General features: G+C 38.1%; 1 protein-coding gene across 1 annotated transcript; it reads left to right on the top strand.

Moving 5' to 3' along the window:
* Positions 1-1,487: 1,487 nt before the first annotated feature.
* On the top strand, positions 1,488-12,808 carry LOC111863729 (vesicle transport through interaction with t-SNAREs homolog 1B). The gene is made up of 2 exons (XM_023850312.2): positions 1,488-1,509; positions 11,085-12,808. The coding sequence occupies exon 2, from the start codon at positions 11,091-11,093 to the stop codon at positions 11,430-11,432; it is 342 nt and encodes a 113-aa protein (XP_023706080.1). The 5' UTR covers positions 1,488-1,509; positions 11,085-11,090; the 3' UTR covers positions 11,433-12,808.
* The last annotated feature ends 1,711 nt before the right edge of the window (positions 12,809-14,519 follow it).

Consider the following 14,519-nt stretch of genomic DNA (forward strand, 5'->3'; position numbering starts at 1 on the left):
CTAGTTTCTTGGTTTGCAGTTCTGTTTTAGTGTTATGTAGTTCTCCACCCTTCATACCAACCCTTTTTGTTTGTTTCTCTGTGATTAATGAATTTATTTGTGCTGGTTTGTGAGTCAAAGATATGTTTTAACAAGGCTAGAGTCTTCAGATACAAATTAATTTATATAGATCTGATGTTTTCACAGCATAGGTAATGATGAGTTCTATCTAGGCTATAATGTTATTTAGTCACTTGAAAGTCCACTGAAGCAAGCTACTTTGTTGTTTTGCATACATTTTAAACCCTGAAGATGAAGGCAACAACATCAGTTGACTATCAATGGACTGGGTGTTATATCCCAGCAGATAGAAATTTTCAAATTAATTTATGAACACCTCAAGCAGACCAGACTCAGGAAGTGGAATGATGGTTCAGTAACAGAAAAATTCCATACTGTGCCCTGTATTACAAGTGTGTGTTAGGCCTGTGATCAGAAATCCGAGTTGTGTAAATTGAAATAGTAAACTTTTTTTTCCTTTTCTGATTGAGGGAGTTTGGATAGTGCATGGATATAGGGGCTGACTGCGGGTTGGACGTCCAATGGGTTAGAGTTTGAATCACAGTAGAGACAAGATTTTACTACACATTGTCCATCCAGATGGGCAGTAGGGCCCACCTAGCCTCCTAACGAATGGGTACTGGCGGTAAAGCGTACGGGCAGTGAAGTTGACCACTCAGTTCAACCGGTTCAACCTACCCAGTACTCTTCTTCATGACCGTTCATGACCTCTGTTGAGTGGACACCTTCGGTGGCAACACGTCTGTATTATTGTTGACAGGGATAGATGGCAGCACACTAAGAATTGGGTCAAGCCATGTATGTATGTTGATCATGTAGATGGCTGTCAGTTATCGGTAAGTTTGGTAGGGTTAGGAATGTACGAGTATTCACACTGAAAAGTACTGTTATAAGGTTGTAAGCGTTGTAAGTAACCTGATTCATTTTATAAAAAGTGGTTAGGAAGTTCATTATTTAATAGAAATTAGGTCTTTTATTAACGATCCCCATTAGTCTCCCTTCCAAACGTCAGTTTCCTGATTTCATTGCACTGTGTGAACGTAGCAAAATTATGTGTTCGAAGTGAAATAAAATTGGACTGTAGGTGTAACGCCTGCATTCATCTGAGGAATGCTGAGATTGTTTGAGATATGGTTTCTTAATGCAGTCATTGAAAATGACGATTTAGACAAAATTTTAAGTCACTGCACCGGGCAGACCAACTGAATCTTATACAATAAAGTGAGCTGTAAATTGTTAGAAGGAAGTATGTAACACGAGTTTAAAGCATGCGCACGATCAGGGTAAAAAGAATGATATTGTGAAAAATGGTATAATGAATGTTAATAACAGTGCATGATTGCGTTGATTGTTTCGTCACAGCACAAAGAGAGATTGTTAATTTAAATACAGGGTGCTGAACCGATTAAGTTGGCTCAAGCCGTATTGCTTGTGGATTGTAATTTAGAGGTACTTGGTTCGAATCTCGGGCAGGATATTGGCAATCGTGGCCAAGGTTTCTCATGCTTTTCTGTGCCATGAGACAGTTGCTGGGATGGTAATGCAAAGTGGGTCAAGGGTCGCTCCTACCTTCCATCCAGATATTTTCCCATTCACTATTATTTAAATTATTCCATTGTTTTATTCTGTATGGGCTGAGATACTGACAGCATTGTTAAATAATATTTAATTGCTTATATTATGACCATCAACACAACAAGTAATATGAGAATATCTTCAATAAAGACAATAGGTGTTGGTATATATTTTACATATTTAATGTAAGTGTAACAGTGGTACATATTTTGACCATATAATTAGGTCATCATCAGGCACTTGTGAACTTAACTCCAGTGACCAAAATTGGTTATAATACAGATCCACATTCTTGCAACTGATGGCTGCACTGCTAGTGAATATATATTTATGTATTAGGTGTATATCTACAATTTATTATACAGTTCATATTATATTTACATTTATTTTTCACTTCATGGATCCAATCATTTCCCCGTAGGGCTGGGTATAAAATATGTCTCATATTACAAATTCATGATGACTACACATCATCCTTGGTCCAATAAAATATATAATCAGGCCCCACACAGATAGCTCAAGTTGTCAGGACAATACACATAGGTCGTGGAAAAACCACTGTCAAATTCACGCCTTGCCATTCCACACACACTGGCAAGCCATATCATCCAAATAGTTACATTATGAAATATTAAAATTCATAACAAAAACAGACATCATACATACTACTATACTTACAACAAGCAAGTCTCAACAGTATGTAATTCATGCACACAGACCATTTATTAACTCAACTTTTGAGCCACTTGCATGATCGACAAATTCATCAATAGAGTAAAATATACTACTTTGCAAATAATTTCGTAAAACAATCCTAAATTGCTTTTTATCATTTTTTAAAACTGATATTTGACAGCAATGTGTTAAATAGCTTGATGCCTGAATATTACACTCCTCTCTGATTGGATGATAAATGTGTTGAAGGTGGTCGTTCCTTCTGGTCCCAATCACATAGACAGAGTCATTGGTTTGAAACTTATCCAAATTATTAACAACAAATATCACTGAGAGCAGATATACACATGGCATTGGCAGTATGTCAAGCTTTTTAAATAAATCTCTACATGTATGAGTTGGACCCACTCCCATCTTTATTCTTATTATTTTCTTTTGCGTAACAAAGCCCTTATGACTGTCTGTTGTATTTCCCCAATATGTTATTCCATATTTCACCACTGAATGATAATATACATAATATACAGCTTTAAAACTATTTATATTTAATACGAGGGTTGCAACTTTAATAGTGGCAACACTGCTGTAGAGACACCATGCAATGGAACCAAATAATGTCGCTAATACCACACGTTAGTTACATACCTACCTTACGCAAGAGCAAATTGACTCTACCTTCCCACATCATGTTAGCTGGCGGTCTAATGTAGTGTTGTCACGATGTTTTCAAAACAGGAACAGTGGAATTGGATAAAGATTGACTGTACCAGAGGCCATACAGCACGACGATGTCATCAAGGTCTTCAAGAGACTTGCGGAGTATCTGCATTGCCTTACAGAACAGTGGTAAGGTGGGTAAAAGCCTTCAACAAGGGACGACAAAATGTGGCAGACATGCGTCAGCCAGGTCGTCCTAGTGTCAGTGAAGAAGAGGTGTATGCTCTTTCCACGTTACTGGAGAGTGATCAACGCCATATGATTCGTGAGCTGGCCCGAGAGACAGGATTAGCACTTAGGACTGTGCTTCACATTCTGAAGGAATGCCTGAGCATGAGAAAAATTGCATCACGATGGGTTCCGCATGATTTGATGGAAATGTAAAAATGGCTATGATATGACGCTGCTCGTAACCACTTGGAGTGCTATGAGAGCGAAGGAGAGGCTTTGTTATGCTGTATCATTATGCTGGATGAGACATGGGCCAAATTGTACGAGCCACAATTGACATGCCAGTCGAATGAATGGCATCATTACGGGTCACCACAAAAATCAAAAGTTCATCAGAACCCCAGCAATGTGAAAGTTATGGTGATTCTCGTGTACGACTGTGATCATGTTATCATAATGCATACTGTTCCCTGACAGTAGACTGTCAATGCACAGTTGTTCATTTTTGGAACACAACCTGCCACCAGCTTTGAAAAAGAAGCGGCAACACTTTCTGCAGAACCCACCCATCATTTTGCAGGACAGTGCTCGGCCGCATGCAGCACAAGCTGTGGCTGATTTGTTCGATCGATGGAGCTGGGAAGTGGTGTACCATCCACCATACTCCCCGGACTTAAGCCCTTGTGTCTTCGACTTGATTTCGAAGATGAAGGAACCACTTTGTGGCATTCACTTCAGAACTGTTCCAGAGATTCTTCAGGCAGTAGACAGCTCCATTCGAACCATCAATACAACAGACACTGATAAGGGGATCCTATGACTTCCACATCACTGGCAGTGGGTTGTACACAATGCTGGTGACTACATTGAAGGACAGTAAAACTGCAAAACATGCATCTATTTTGTACCAGTTGTAAATAAATAGTTTCCACTATTAAAGTTCCAACCCTTGTATATACGTAGGATAATTTTAGCATTAGAAAACCAGCTGTGCTCAACTTGTGAAGAAAGAAATCTATATGTCCCTTATAGGTTAGATGACTGTCCAGCTGCAAACCGAGAAATTTTATCATTTCTACTTCTTTCAGCTTTTTGTTAAAAAACAATGTATACAGAGGGTAGCTTGTAGCTGCTGTTGGGGTGAATTTTATCATTTTTGTTTTATCCAGATTTAGCACAAATTGATTATTTTGAAACCACATAAACATGTGATTAAAAAGAACATCCAATTTTATTTTTAAATTATAGTAGTCTTTAGCTGTGCAGACTGCTTTTACCGGTTCTCACGGTCTCTTTGCTTGCAGATTTCTTATATATTTTTTCTTCTACCCTGAAGATGGAAGCGATACGTTCCTCCGAAACGTCGGTTAACACCACAGATACACGGTGCCAAATCCCAGAAGACTGATTTCTTCATACTAATTTGTTGTCTGCACAGTTTTATAATTTTATTACACCATCATACCCTGAAGAGTTTTTTATTTTAATTTGCTAATTGTTTCCTCTTCTGCAACTAAATTAAGATTCATGTCTGGAATACCATTTGAGAAATGGGAATGCAAATATGACATTGCAGTATAAACATTAGTTTTCTTAATATTAAGATTTTTGGTTATTGATGTGAAATATTTATTAAAACTATGAGCTGCTTCTTCATTCTGATTGTTGGTCCTACCTGTTTCAGTGCTGATAATGTTCCAGGTAGTTTTTATTTTGTTTTCAGCTGATGTGATTAACTGATTATAATATTTCCTTTTGGCTCCTCTTATTACTCTTCTTAATATCTATGATTATAAACTTTTTCAAACGTCAATAGCCCAGACCGATTCTGTAAAAGACCTGGGAGTGTTTATTGATGCTAAGCTATATTTCCATGACAAGGTCAATTACATTTTCTTTCAATGTGCAAAACTATTGGGTCTAGTTCATAATATTACCTTCAATTTCTCTTCACTAGACTGTATGTTCGGATTGTACACTACGTTAGTTAGGTCTAAGCTTGAATATGCGTCCGTAGTCTGGAATTCGATTACGTCAACTGATGCCAACAAGCTGGATCGCATCCAGCAGAGGTTTGCGGCCCTTTGTTTTAAACGTTTCTTTCCTCAAGTTCATTACAATTATTCTCTTGCTCTTGAGGAGTTAAAATTGCATACTTTATGTACTAGGAGACATTGCCTTGATGCTCTCTTTCTTATTCAAGTTTATTTTGGCTCGAAATTCTGCCCTTCTCTCCTGGAAATTGTTGGTCTCGAGTTCCTGCTCTGTATATCAGAGATTTTGCATTGTTCAATGTTTGCTCCTTATTTAAAAATTGTCCTTCTGCTAGATGCGCAGCAGCTGCTAATGTTGTCTGCAGGGATGTTGACGTATTCGGAGCCAAGAATGTTCTACCTGAACAAATTTTAAATATAGTATAACTGTTAGTATTTTTATTATTTGCATGTCCAGTAAAACAAAATGAATTACATATATTATTATTATCCTCTGAAAATCTATACTATTCATTTCTTAATTAAATATTTATGTTTCATTCCTCAATTCGTAATAACACTTAGTTTAATGATAATGAAATTATTATTACTGTCATAATTATCAGCTATTTGTTTGCTTACTTTTACTTTATTCATTATTATTGTAAATTGTATTCGACTTTTAATAAGATTGTGTATAATGTCATTCATTATTCTGCACTGTGCTGTGTCTGTAATTGGCCTTGCGCCTGTTGACTCGGCACATTAATGATAAAGAATCGAATTGAATATCATGCAGTAGGATTTATAGTATGATTTAAACAAATAGTTGTAACTGTTTCAACAGAGAATGAACAAGGATTCTTTCCGTCTGCAGGAGGTACGTATACCAGCTGTTATCCAGCCATTATCCTTGAGTTTATTTGTTACATTTTGCTTTGGAAAGCGTGACTCTTAGACAAGTAAATACTTATTTAAAAATGAGTTGAATATTTCGTTTACATCATGAAGTATATATATATTTTCCCATTTTTCATTAGATAGTTTATTAAGAAATTGAGCAATTGAGTCTTCATTTACTAATCTTCTTGTGATTCCCTGCACTTTTTTCTTCTCTAGGAAATTGATATTTTTTAGTATCATGATCTGATGGTCCATCACTAATAGAGATTACTTCATATGAATTTATCCTTGCCTTATCTATAAAAATATTATCAACTGCAGAGCTTTTGGTCTCAGTTATTCTATACGATTGCAACAGAACTAATAGCTGTGTTTTACGAGTTGACTCTTCTAAAAAATTTACATTAAAATCACATATTATAAATTCAATTTTTGGTTTAAAGAGTAATTTGAGTACTTTATCCAACTTATTTACAAAGTACTCAAAATTCCCACAAGGTGACCTATATATACACAGTACAAATATGTTAGTTTTAGCTAAAGAAATCTTAAGTGAACAAATTTCTATGTTCTTTTCATCACAGAACTGTGCTAAATTTATAGCAGTAAATTTTATATCTGATCTTATGTATATACAAACACCTCCTGCCTGAAGAATCGTACGGGTATCCTTTGTTCCCAATACATAATTCTGGAAATTGTTGTATATGATATGATTAAAAACACAAAGACAAAGATAAAATTAAAATGTGAAAATAGAAATATTACAAATATAAATAGCATAAAAATTAATTGTATGTTGTATTTAAAATAGGTTAGATGCTGTGCTTGGTCACATACAATCTTCAAGAGACATGTGTATGCTGAAAAGGGCGTGTTTTATGCTGTTTATCATTTGTTGTTTTGTAGATCATATATGCTATTGTATGGTTTAAAATCTTGGTTGTTATTTCTTCCACTTCTCACTCTTATCCTAGATTATCATGGAAGCTTAGATGTTTTAGAAATGTAGGCTTGAATGTTGACCCCTCTTGATGTTTATGTAATTGCAATACAGCCATCAGTTGCAAGAATACACATCCATATTATAACCAATTTTAATACTTGATTTATGTTATTTATCAACCCTCAGCTCATCTATCACTGTATCAGAAGGGAACTTGCTATATGGGTATCAAGGTATTTAAAAATCTTCCTTTATACTTAAAGCAAATTATACAATAATTGTAAAGGTTTTAAATCGGCTTTGAAGGATTTTTTGTGTTGCTCTTCATTTTATACATTGGAAGAATATTTTGATTTTGAATGTGGTTAAAATAAAGATATAATTTCTTTGTACTAAGTGATTAATCATATATAGTTTTTAATATTAGGTTTTTGGTATTGTTTTTGTGCCCATAAATGTAATGATATTGTGTAGTATTACTTGATTATATGTATGTTTGTACTGTTTTTTTAATTTATTATGACAATTTCCACATCCTTATACCTTGTATGGATCTGTGGAAATAAAGGTATATGAGTATGTTCATGAGTGAAGCACAATAGACCATTGTAGGTCGCGGGGCAAGGGCCAAGAAGGCCCACCCCTTATACATTCATTCATGTTCATGATGGCCTAATTTTATGGTCAAAACATGTAGAACTGTTATGTTTATATTAAATATGTAAGATATATACCAACACCTCTTGTCTTTATTGAAGTTATTCCCATGTTACTTGTGTCGACAGTCATAATATAAGCAAGTAAATATTATATACACAACAGGATGCAGTCTATAATGTTTATTGTTAAATAAACCACAGATGAATAGAGGAGAGTGCTGAAATGAAGTTTTTATACAAAATTAAGGTACATTTTATAATAATAGGGATATATCTAATAAATTGATGTGATGTGGCGGCACACATGAGCAGAATTTGCGAAGTTCACCTGTTTTACTTGAGGGTAAAGAAAAAGGCAAAAAAAAAAGTTGGCCTTATGCTTCATGAAGCTCTGTGCCATGGTGACATATGGGGAGTGCAATTATAGCTCCATTTTTGACCTTCGCACTGCATGGAGTTGAGATAAAAATATTACATATCAGACTCACCAGATGGTTAACTTTTCACCTCCAGTGTGACTTCCTCTTGCAGACATCCACAAATACCAACTGGTATCCTGGAGTAGGAAAGAAGTGTTTCTTCCAAAACTGCTTGATGTATGAACCCACCACCATACTTACAGACACACATACCTATACCAAAGACAGTGATATAATAGTTGCCTTCCCTGCTGAAAGCAAGCTGTGATCATAATCTGTGATTTTGTTGCAGGCAACAGGAAGGAGTTCTTGGCGATTGATAATGATGGCACCACATAATTGGTCTCATCATATCAAGTCATCAGCTGATCTGATTGATAGATGAAACATAAATTACCACAATAACTGGCTTCCATTCCCACTTCTTTCACTGTGATCTTGAAATTAATTTATTTTTTAACTGGTTTGAGGTCTATATGTATTTTTAATCCAAGACACTCCAGAGGCCTGGTTTGTGTTCAAACTTTAAAACCACTGGGCTTAACGCATTCCATTGAGTCTGAGAGTATGACAAGGAACCCTTTTTATAGTAAATTTATTTGCACACACAAGAAAACTTTAAAAAGAATGGTTGTTTTGGTTAGCATCTTGTTTTGTCAGATTTGGAATCCAATCTGCATGGAAACTGCAGCTGAAGTAATGTAGATTGTTGAGGCTCTGTGCTTCAAGCCTGAAGGTCATGGGTTTGATCCCCGATGAGGTAATTGGATTTTTCAGTTGCCCCAATCTTTCTGGCCGCGTTATGACCCTGGGGTCGACTGAGCCTCTAACAGAAAAATAAGTACCAGGAATCTTCCTGTGGGTAAAGGGTGGCCAAGGCAGACGGCCTTGCTACCATCTGTGAGCTAGCTGACTGGAAAAATGTGGAAAACTTGATGTCTTTCAACTAACCCTATGGGCTTCCATGACCTGTTACAGGGATAGTTTTGCCCCCCCCCTTTTTTTAATTGAAACTACAGCAGTTTGGTTGAGTGCAGAAGGAAGACATTACAGACATTTTATGTGTATTGGAGGAGGAAATATTTCTTGCCATGTACATACGTGGGTTACTTCAAAAGTCATGGCAACTATTTTTTTGGGGGGGGGGGCAAACACGTTACAGTGAAGAAAGTTCAAAATATACTTATGAAAGGGCATGATATACCCCTCCAATTGGCTTAGTCAGATCAGGTAGATGTGAAGGGGCGTAGGTATAGTAGGCAAGAAAATTTGCTCATTACAGAATTATTGTTTTTCTTTTTTTCATTCTTTAATCCTGAAAAAAATTCAGTTGTGATTAAGAAATAAAAAAATCAATGTGAGTTAAATCTGAATTGTTACATTATCACTATGAGTCCTTTCTGCGGAATAACTTACGTCATGCAATTAGGAATAAACGTCCTGAACTGCTTAACAGTGTCATTGTCCTTCATGACAATGCAACCACCCTCACAGCAAACAGTGTCAAGAACCATTTATGACGTTGGGGATGGGCAGTAGTACACCATCCTCCATGTTCACCCGACCTTTTGCCATGTGACTATGACTTAATACCCAAATTGAAACAGCCATTGCGAGGGAAACGCTTTCGTACACGAGAGGACATTTACAACGCAGTTCGGCGTGAGATGACAAGATTTGGAGGTGGTGAAGCTGATGGTATTCACCGTCTTCCTCATCGCTGGCAGCGAGTACTTGATACACTTGGAGACTACTTTGAAAGTTGCTAGTTGTAATGTAAGAATTCAGATTTAACTCACATTTAATTTTTTATTTCTTAATCACAATTGAATTTTTCGAGGATTAAAGAATGAAAAAAAAAAGTCGTTCCATAATGTGCAATTTTTCTTGCCTATTATACCATCCCCCCTTCACATCCACCTCATCTGACTAAGCCAATTGGAGCAGTATATCATGCCCTTTCATAAGTATGTTTTGAACTTTCTTCACTGTAACATGTTTGCCTAAAAAAAATAGTTGCCATGACTTTTGAAGTAACCCACATTATACATACAACATGCTATTTATGAGAAGTCAAAGGTAAAGGTAAAAGAGTTGAAGTTGTCCCTGTGCTTAACTGATTAAGCACTACATCATGAAGGCATACTGGGGGAGTAGGTATATATATCCAGATTTTCTTGACCTCAGAACTAGCTGGAGGGGAGTGTTCAGCTTCATGCCTGGCTGCATTACCTCTGAGCCCCCAGATACCATCATATATAGGAGGTTGGGTGGACCTCAGAGCTATTCTGCACAATGTGGAGTGGAGAAAATTCTTGACCCCACCTGGACTCAAATTCCAATTCTTCGGTCATCCATCCTATAGCCAGTCGCTATACCAATTACACTGTCCTGGCTCTACTCTTATTCTGCTTAGCTCCATTTATAGGATAAAATCTTTTGGCTCATGTTAAGGGAATTGTGTAAGAATTATGGATAAACCATGAAGATACAAAGATGAACATTTCTAGAAAAAGGTCTTGAAAATACTAAATAATGAATGTTATAGAATTGTATTGTTTTACATAACAGCTGGTACACGTTAGGGAATGTTCCAGTGTGACACAATTAGGTACCGTGAGTTGGACATACAACTAAGATGGTGAGAGAAGAAATGTATATAGAAATTCTGTAGGGAAGTCTGTTTGAATGTGAACTGAAGAGGGAACTTTGGGACAGTCGCAGTCCCAAATTATATCTTTTCATAAATGACACACAACAGGATACATACCATAAAAGTAATAAATTGACATCCTTTATATTGTTTTCAACAGGCAAAAATGTATTCCTTAAGATGAAATTCTTCTTTATAACAAGTTTCATAATTGCTTACTATACTGAATATCAAACAGTTACTTGGAACCCCTAACAATGCTTCCTCCACTTCCCTGTCAGTGGGTTCTAGAGCACTTTCTATAATTGCCCCTAACCTCTTTGTGCTTTTCAGCCAGTCATGTCAGGGTTCAGCTGGGAAGATGAGACACGGCGCACGGTTCTTGAGGGGCGTGCTGCATTGGAGCGCACAGCAGAGAGCCTGGCACGTTCACAGCGTACAGCTGTGGAGACTGAACAGGTGGGGGAGGAAGTTGTGTCAGAGTTGAGTGCACAGAGACAGACATTACTGCGCAGCAAGCAGCGACTTTCAGACACAGATCATGAACTGTCGCAGACTCGTGTCCTGCTACGGAAGATGACCCTCAGTGTTCTCACAAACAAGATCATCCTCATTGTCATTATTCTGCTTGAGACATGTATCTTGGCTGCCGTTTGTTATATGAAATTCTTTCATCACTAATGAGGTGTGATGTGTCTACCTGCTATGTTGTGAAACGCTGAGCTCAGTAAGACTGTAAGGGGTTTTCCCTTATGTTAGCAGCATACTTTCAGTGGCATCATCAGTGGAAATCTTGGTTGCAGTTCCTGCAGATAGTTTTTGACTGCTCAGATTATCCCTTTTGTGGGGCAGGTGGTATAGCAGAATATTTGTTGTGTTCTTATGAAGGAATGTGGCCTGTAGCTAGCCACTGCTATATCTCATTGTCTCTATTCCATATGCCATTGTGATGGCCTTGGGCTCAGTTAATGCAACCCCAGAGATATAATGGCCTGTGCCTGAAATATATTGTTGTGGCTGGCATACATCAACAAGGAGATGAGATAAATGTTCATAAAGCAGCATGTCTGCTGACTTGTCACAGCACAGGGGTTTTGAGTTTATCATCTCCTGTACAGGTGATGCAAGACAGCAGCATGACACATTTCACTGCTCTGTGTCTGGCCATCAGTGGGGAGGTCATGGTAGATCGCATCTTGTAGCAGAGTATGGGCCTTGTCACAATTGTGTGCTTCTTGCTGTAGTCACCTGCTGACATTTCTCCATCTGTCACGGGAAAACTATGGGTCCCTCGTATAGATGTTCCAGCAGGCAGAAGAATGTAAGTGGCTTGATGAAAGGAAAGAGTACAAGATTTCTGATTGATGGCTGAGGTGATGGTGTCACAGGGGCGTAATGCTAGGAACGCTGAGCCCAAAGCCCTGCTGCTAATGGATGGCCATCACTATGGTCAGCCATATGGAACAGAAGTACTGAAATCCAGCAGTGGCTGCTAAATACATGCCATGTTCCTTCAAAAGAACGCAATAAACATGCTGCTATATCTGTCCCATGAGACTGACAGTTTGAGTAGTCCAGAACTGTCATGAGATCACTGAAGATGCCACTGCTTTCTTGAGATATGGCACTCAGATCCATTGCATGAAAGGCAGATTTGCATGGAGAAACATTCCAGAAAAAACTGCTGCATTGCTGGGGAAATGTTTCGGGGAACACACGTTTGTACATAGTGAAGAAGGCAATGCTAACTTGCAAGTGGACAGTGTTTACATGAGTGGATAGAAATGTGGTTTTTGAAGGAACGTGTTTATGGTTGAATAAACCTGAGTTCCTGACACATAAAGGACTGGATCATTGTAGTGTCACAATAAAGTGATAACATCATTTGCAGCTGACGTGCATCAGGTCAAAAATGAAATGTGTAGAATTGCATATATGAAGGGTCTGACTCGCGTTTCGGTTTGTTCATGTGAAAGTTGAGGGAAGGGGAGTAAATGTGAATGTGCAGGAGAAGAACTGTCAGTGTCTCATTAAAGTTTCTTTGGTTTTGAAGAACAGAGGTGCTTTTAATGCAGATAATGTATTAGCAGTCACTAATGAAATGTGTCTAAGCAACCGACGATTCATTACCAGGCCTTCAAGTGCCCACTCTATCCAAATCCATATGAAACCAGTCCACACAAGTGTATCATGTCTGTGAGATCCAATTTAATATTATCTCCTCGTATAGGTTTTAGTTTTCGTAGTGATCTTTTTACTCCAGGGTTTCCCACTAATATTTTGTGTGCACTTCTTATCTGTGTCTCCACATCTCTGATCACAGATGGTATAATTTTCTGCTGTCTTTGGCTTGAAACACATTTCACCACATATAGTGTGTGTCACATAACTTCGAACAAGGCTTGCATTCCTAGTCAAATCCCATGCATAGCTTGTGGTGGGAGGAGTTTCTTAACACTCGTTCTTCCACTGGCAGCCTGTCACTTCTCACTCTCTCCACCCCCTTGTCCGAAATTGTTCTTCTGCGCATTCAATAATACTCTTGGCCTTGTTCAAAGTTATGTGACACTTGCTATAATGGGTTCTCATTTGTCTTATTTATGATTCCCTGTCTACTGCTGTGTTGTGCTGCCTATATTAATATGAATTCTCCTGAATCTGATCCAGCTTCAGTATTTCTGCTTATCACACTCGGGTTGTACAGGACATGCACCCATGGGAAAGCGACATACTGGCTCATGTGAGAGTCTGGACTTACTCATGCAACTTCACTTCTGACTGGTTTCCTCGGGGAAGCAATATCGTACTGAGCTGACCCTGATGCTAAGTAACTTACGCAGTTGATACAATGTTGGATAACCCATCAGTTTCTAACCAGTGTGCCAAATATTTCAACGAAGTGACAGTCCTACTGGCTTTCAAGTACACCACCAATCCTAGTGCAACAGGATGCTCCAAAATTGCTGTAATTACGTGTCCGAGAGTAAGCGTTAATCAGATCAGTTCATGGACAGTGCCTCTGATATTTGATCACTGATAGATGTACAGGCAGGACACCAGAGAAAGAACGCCTATATTAGAGAGTAGTTATCCAAGGAATATTTATGTATTTTCAAATTCTAAGTTGTGCAAACTACAGGTATCTACATAGCTCCACCATTAGCATAAGGCTTATAGCTTTGCAAATTTATGTAAAAAGTGTTTAGATGTAAAGTCACGTTTGTTTCCTCTCCCCCCTCCCCAGTCTGCTGTTAGGTTGTATCTACATACAAGTGACCTCACGTGTATCAATCGAAAACCAAAACTGTCATCGGATTTTAATAGAGATTATTTTACGGCAGGTTCCACACATGATCGCACAAATTGCCAAATAGCTGACTGACTTATCACACAGCTAGCACGAACTGGAAAGAATTGGGAAGGAAGCGGTCCTCGCCTAATCGAGGTACTTCTCCGGCATTTTCCAGGAGAGATTGGGAAAAACGCGAAAAACATTCAGGATAGCAGGTGTACCGGGTTGAATTCGAACAGGGCACATCTCTAATAAAGTCTAGAGTGTTAACGCTACGCCAGTTTGTTCTGTCTCTTGTTAGCCACGTAATATATATATGCCTGCATTTACATTCATGAACGGGTCGCTAGTTACTCGCAAACTAGCGGCAGAGTTTTGTATTACAGTGCGTACAATCAAGTGCGCGCCGCGGCTGCAATTTGCCGTGAGTCATACCACCGCAGAACGGATGCAGTCGCGGGGAGTGTTGCAACTCC

This window comes from Cryptotermes secundus, unplaced genomic scaffold (genome assembly GCF_002891405.2).
Source record: "Cryptotermes secundus unplaced genomic scaffold, Csec_1.0 scaffold520, whole genome shotgun sequence".
NCBI classification, from domain to species: domain Eukaryota; kingdom Metazoa; phylum Arthropoda; class Insecta; order Blattodea; family Kalotermitidae; genus Cryptotermes; species Cryptotermes secundus.

Coding starts and splice junctions, on each gene's coding strand:
- LOC111863729 (XM_023850312.2), top strand. CDS start 11,091: ATGTCAGGGTTCAGCTGGGAAGATGAGACACGGCGCACGGTTCTTGAG.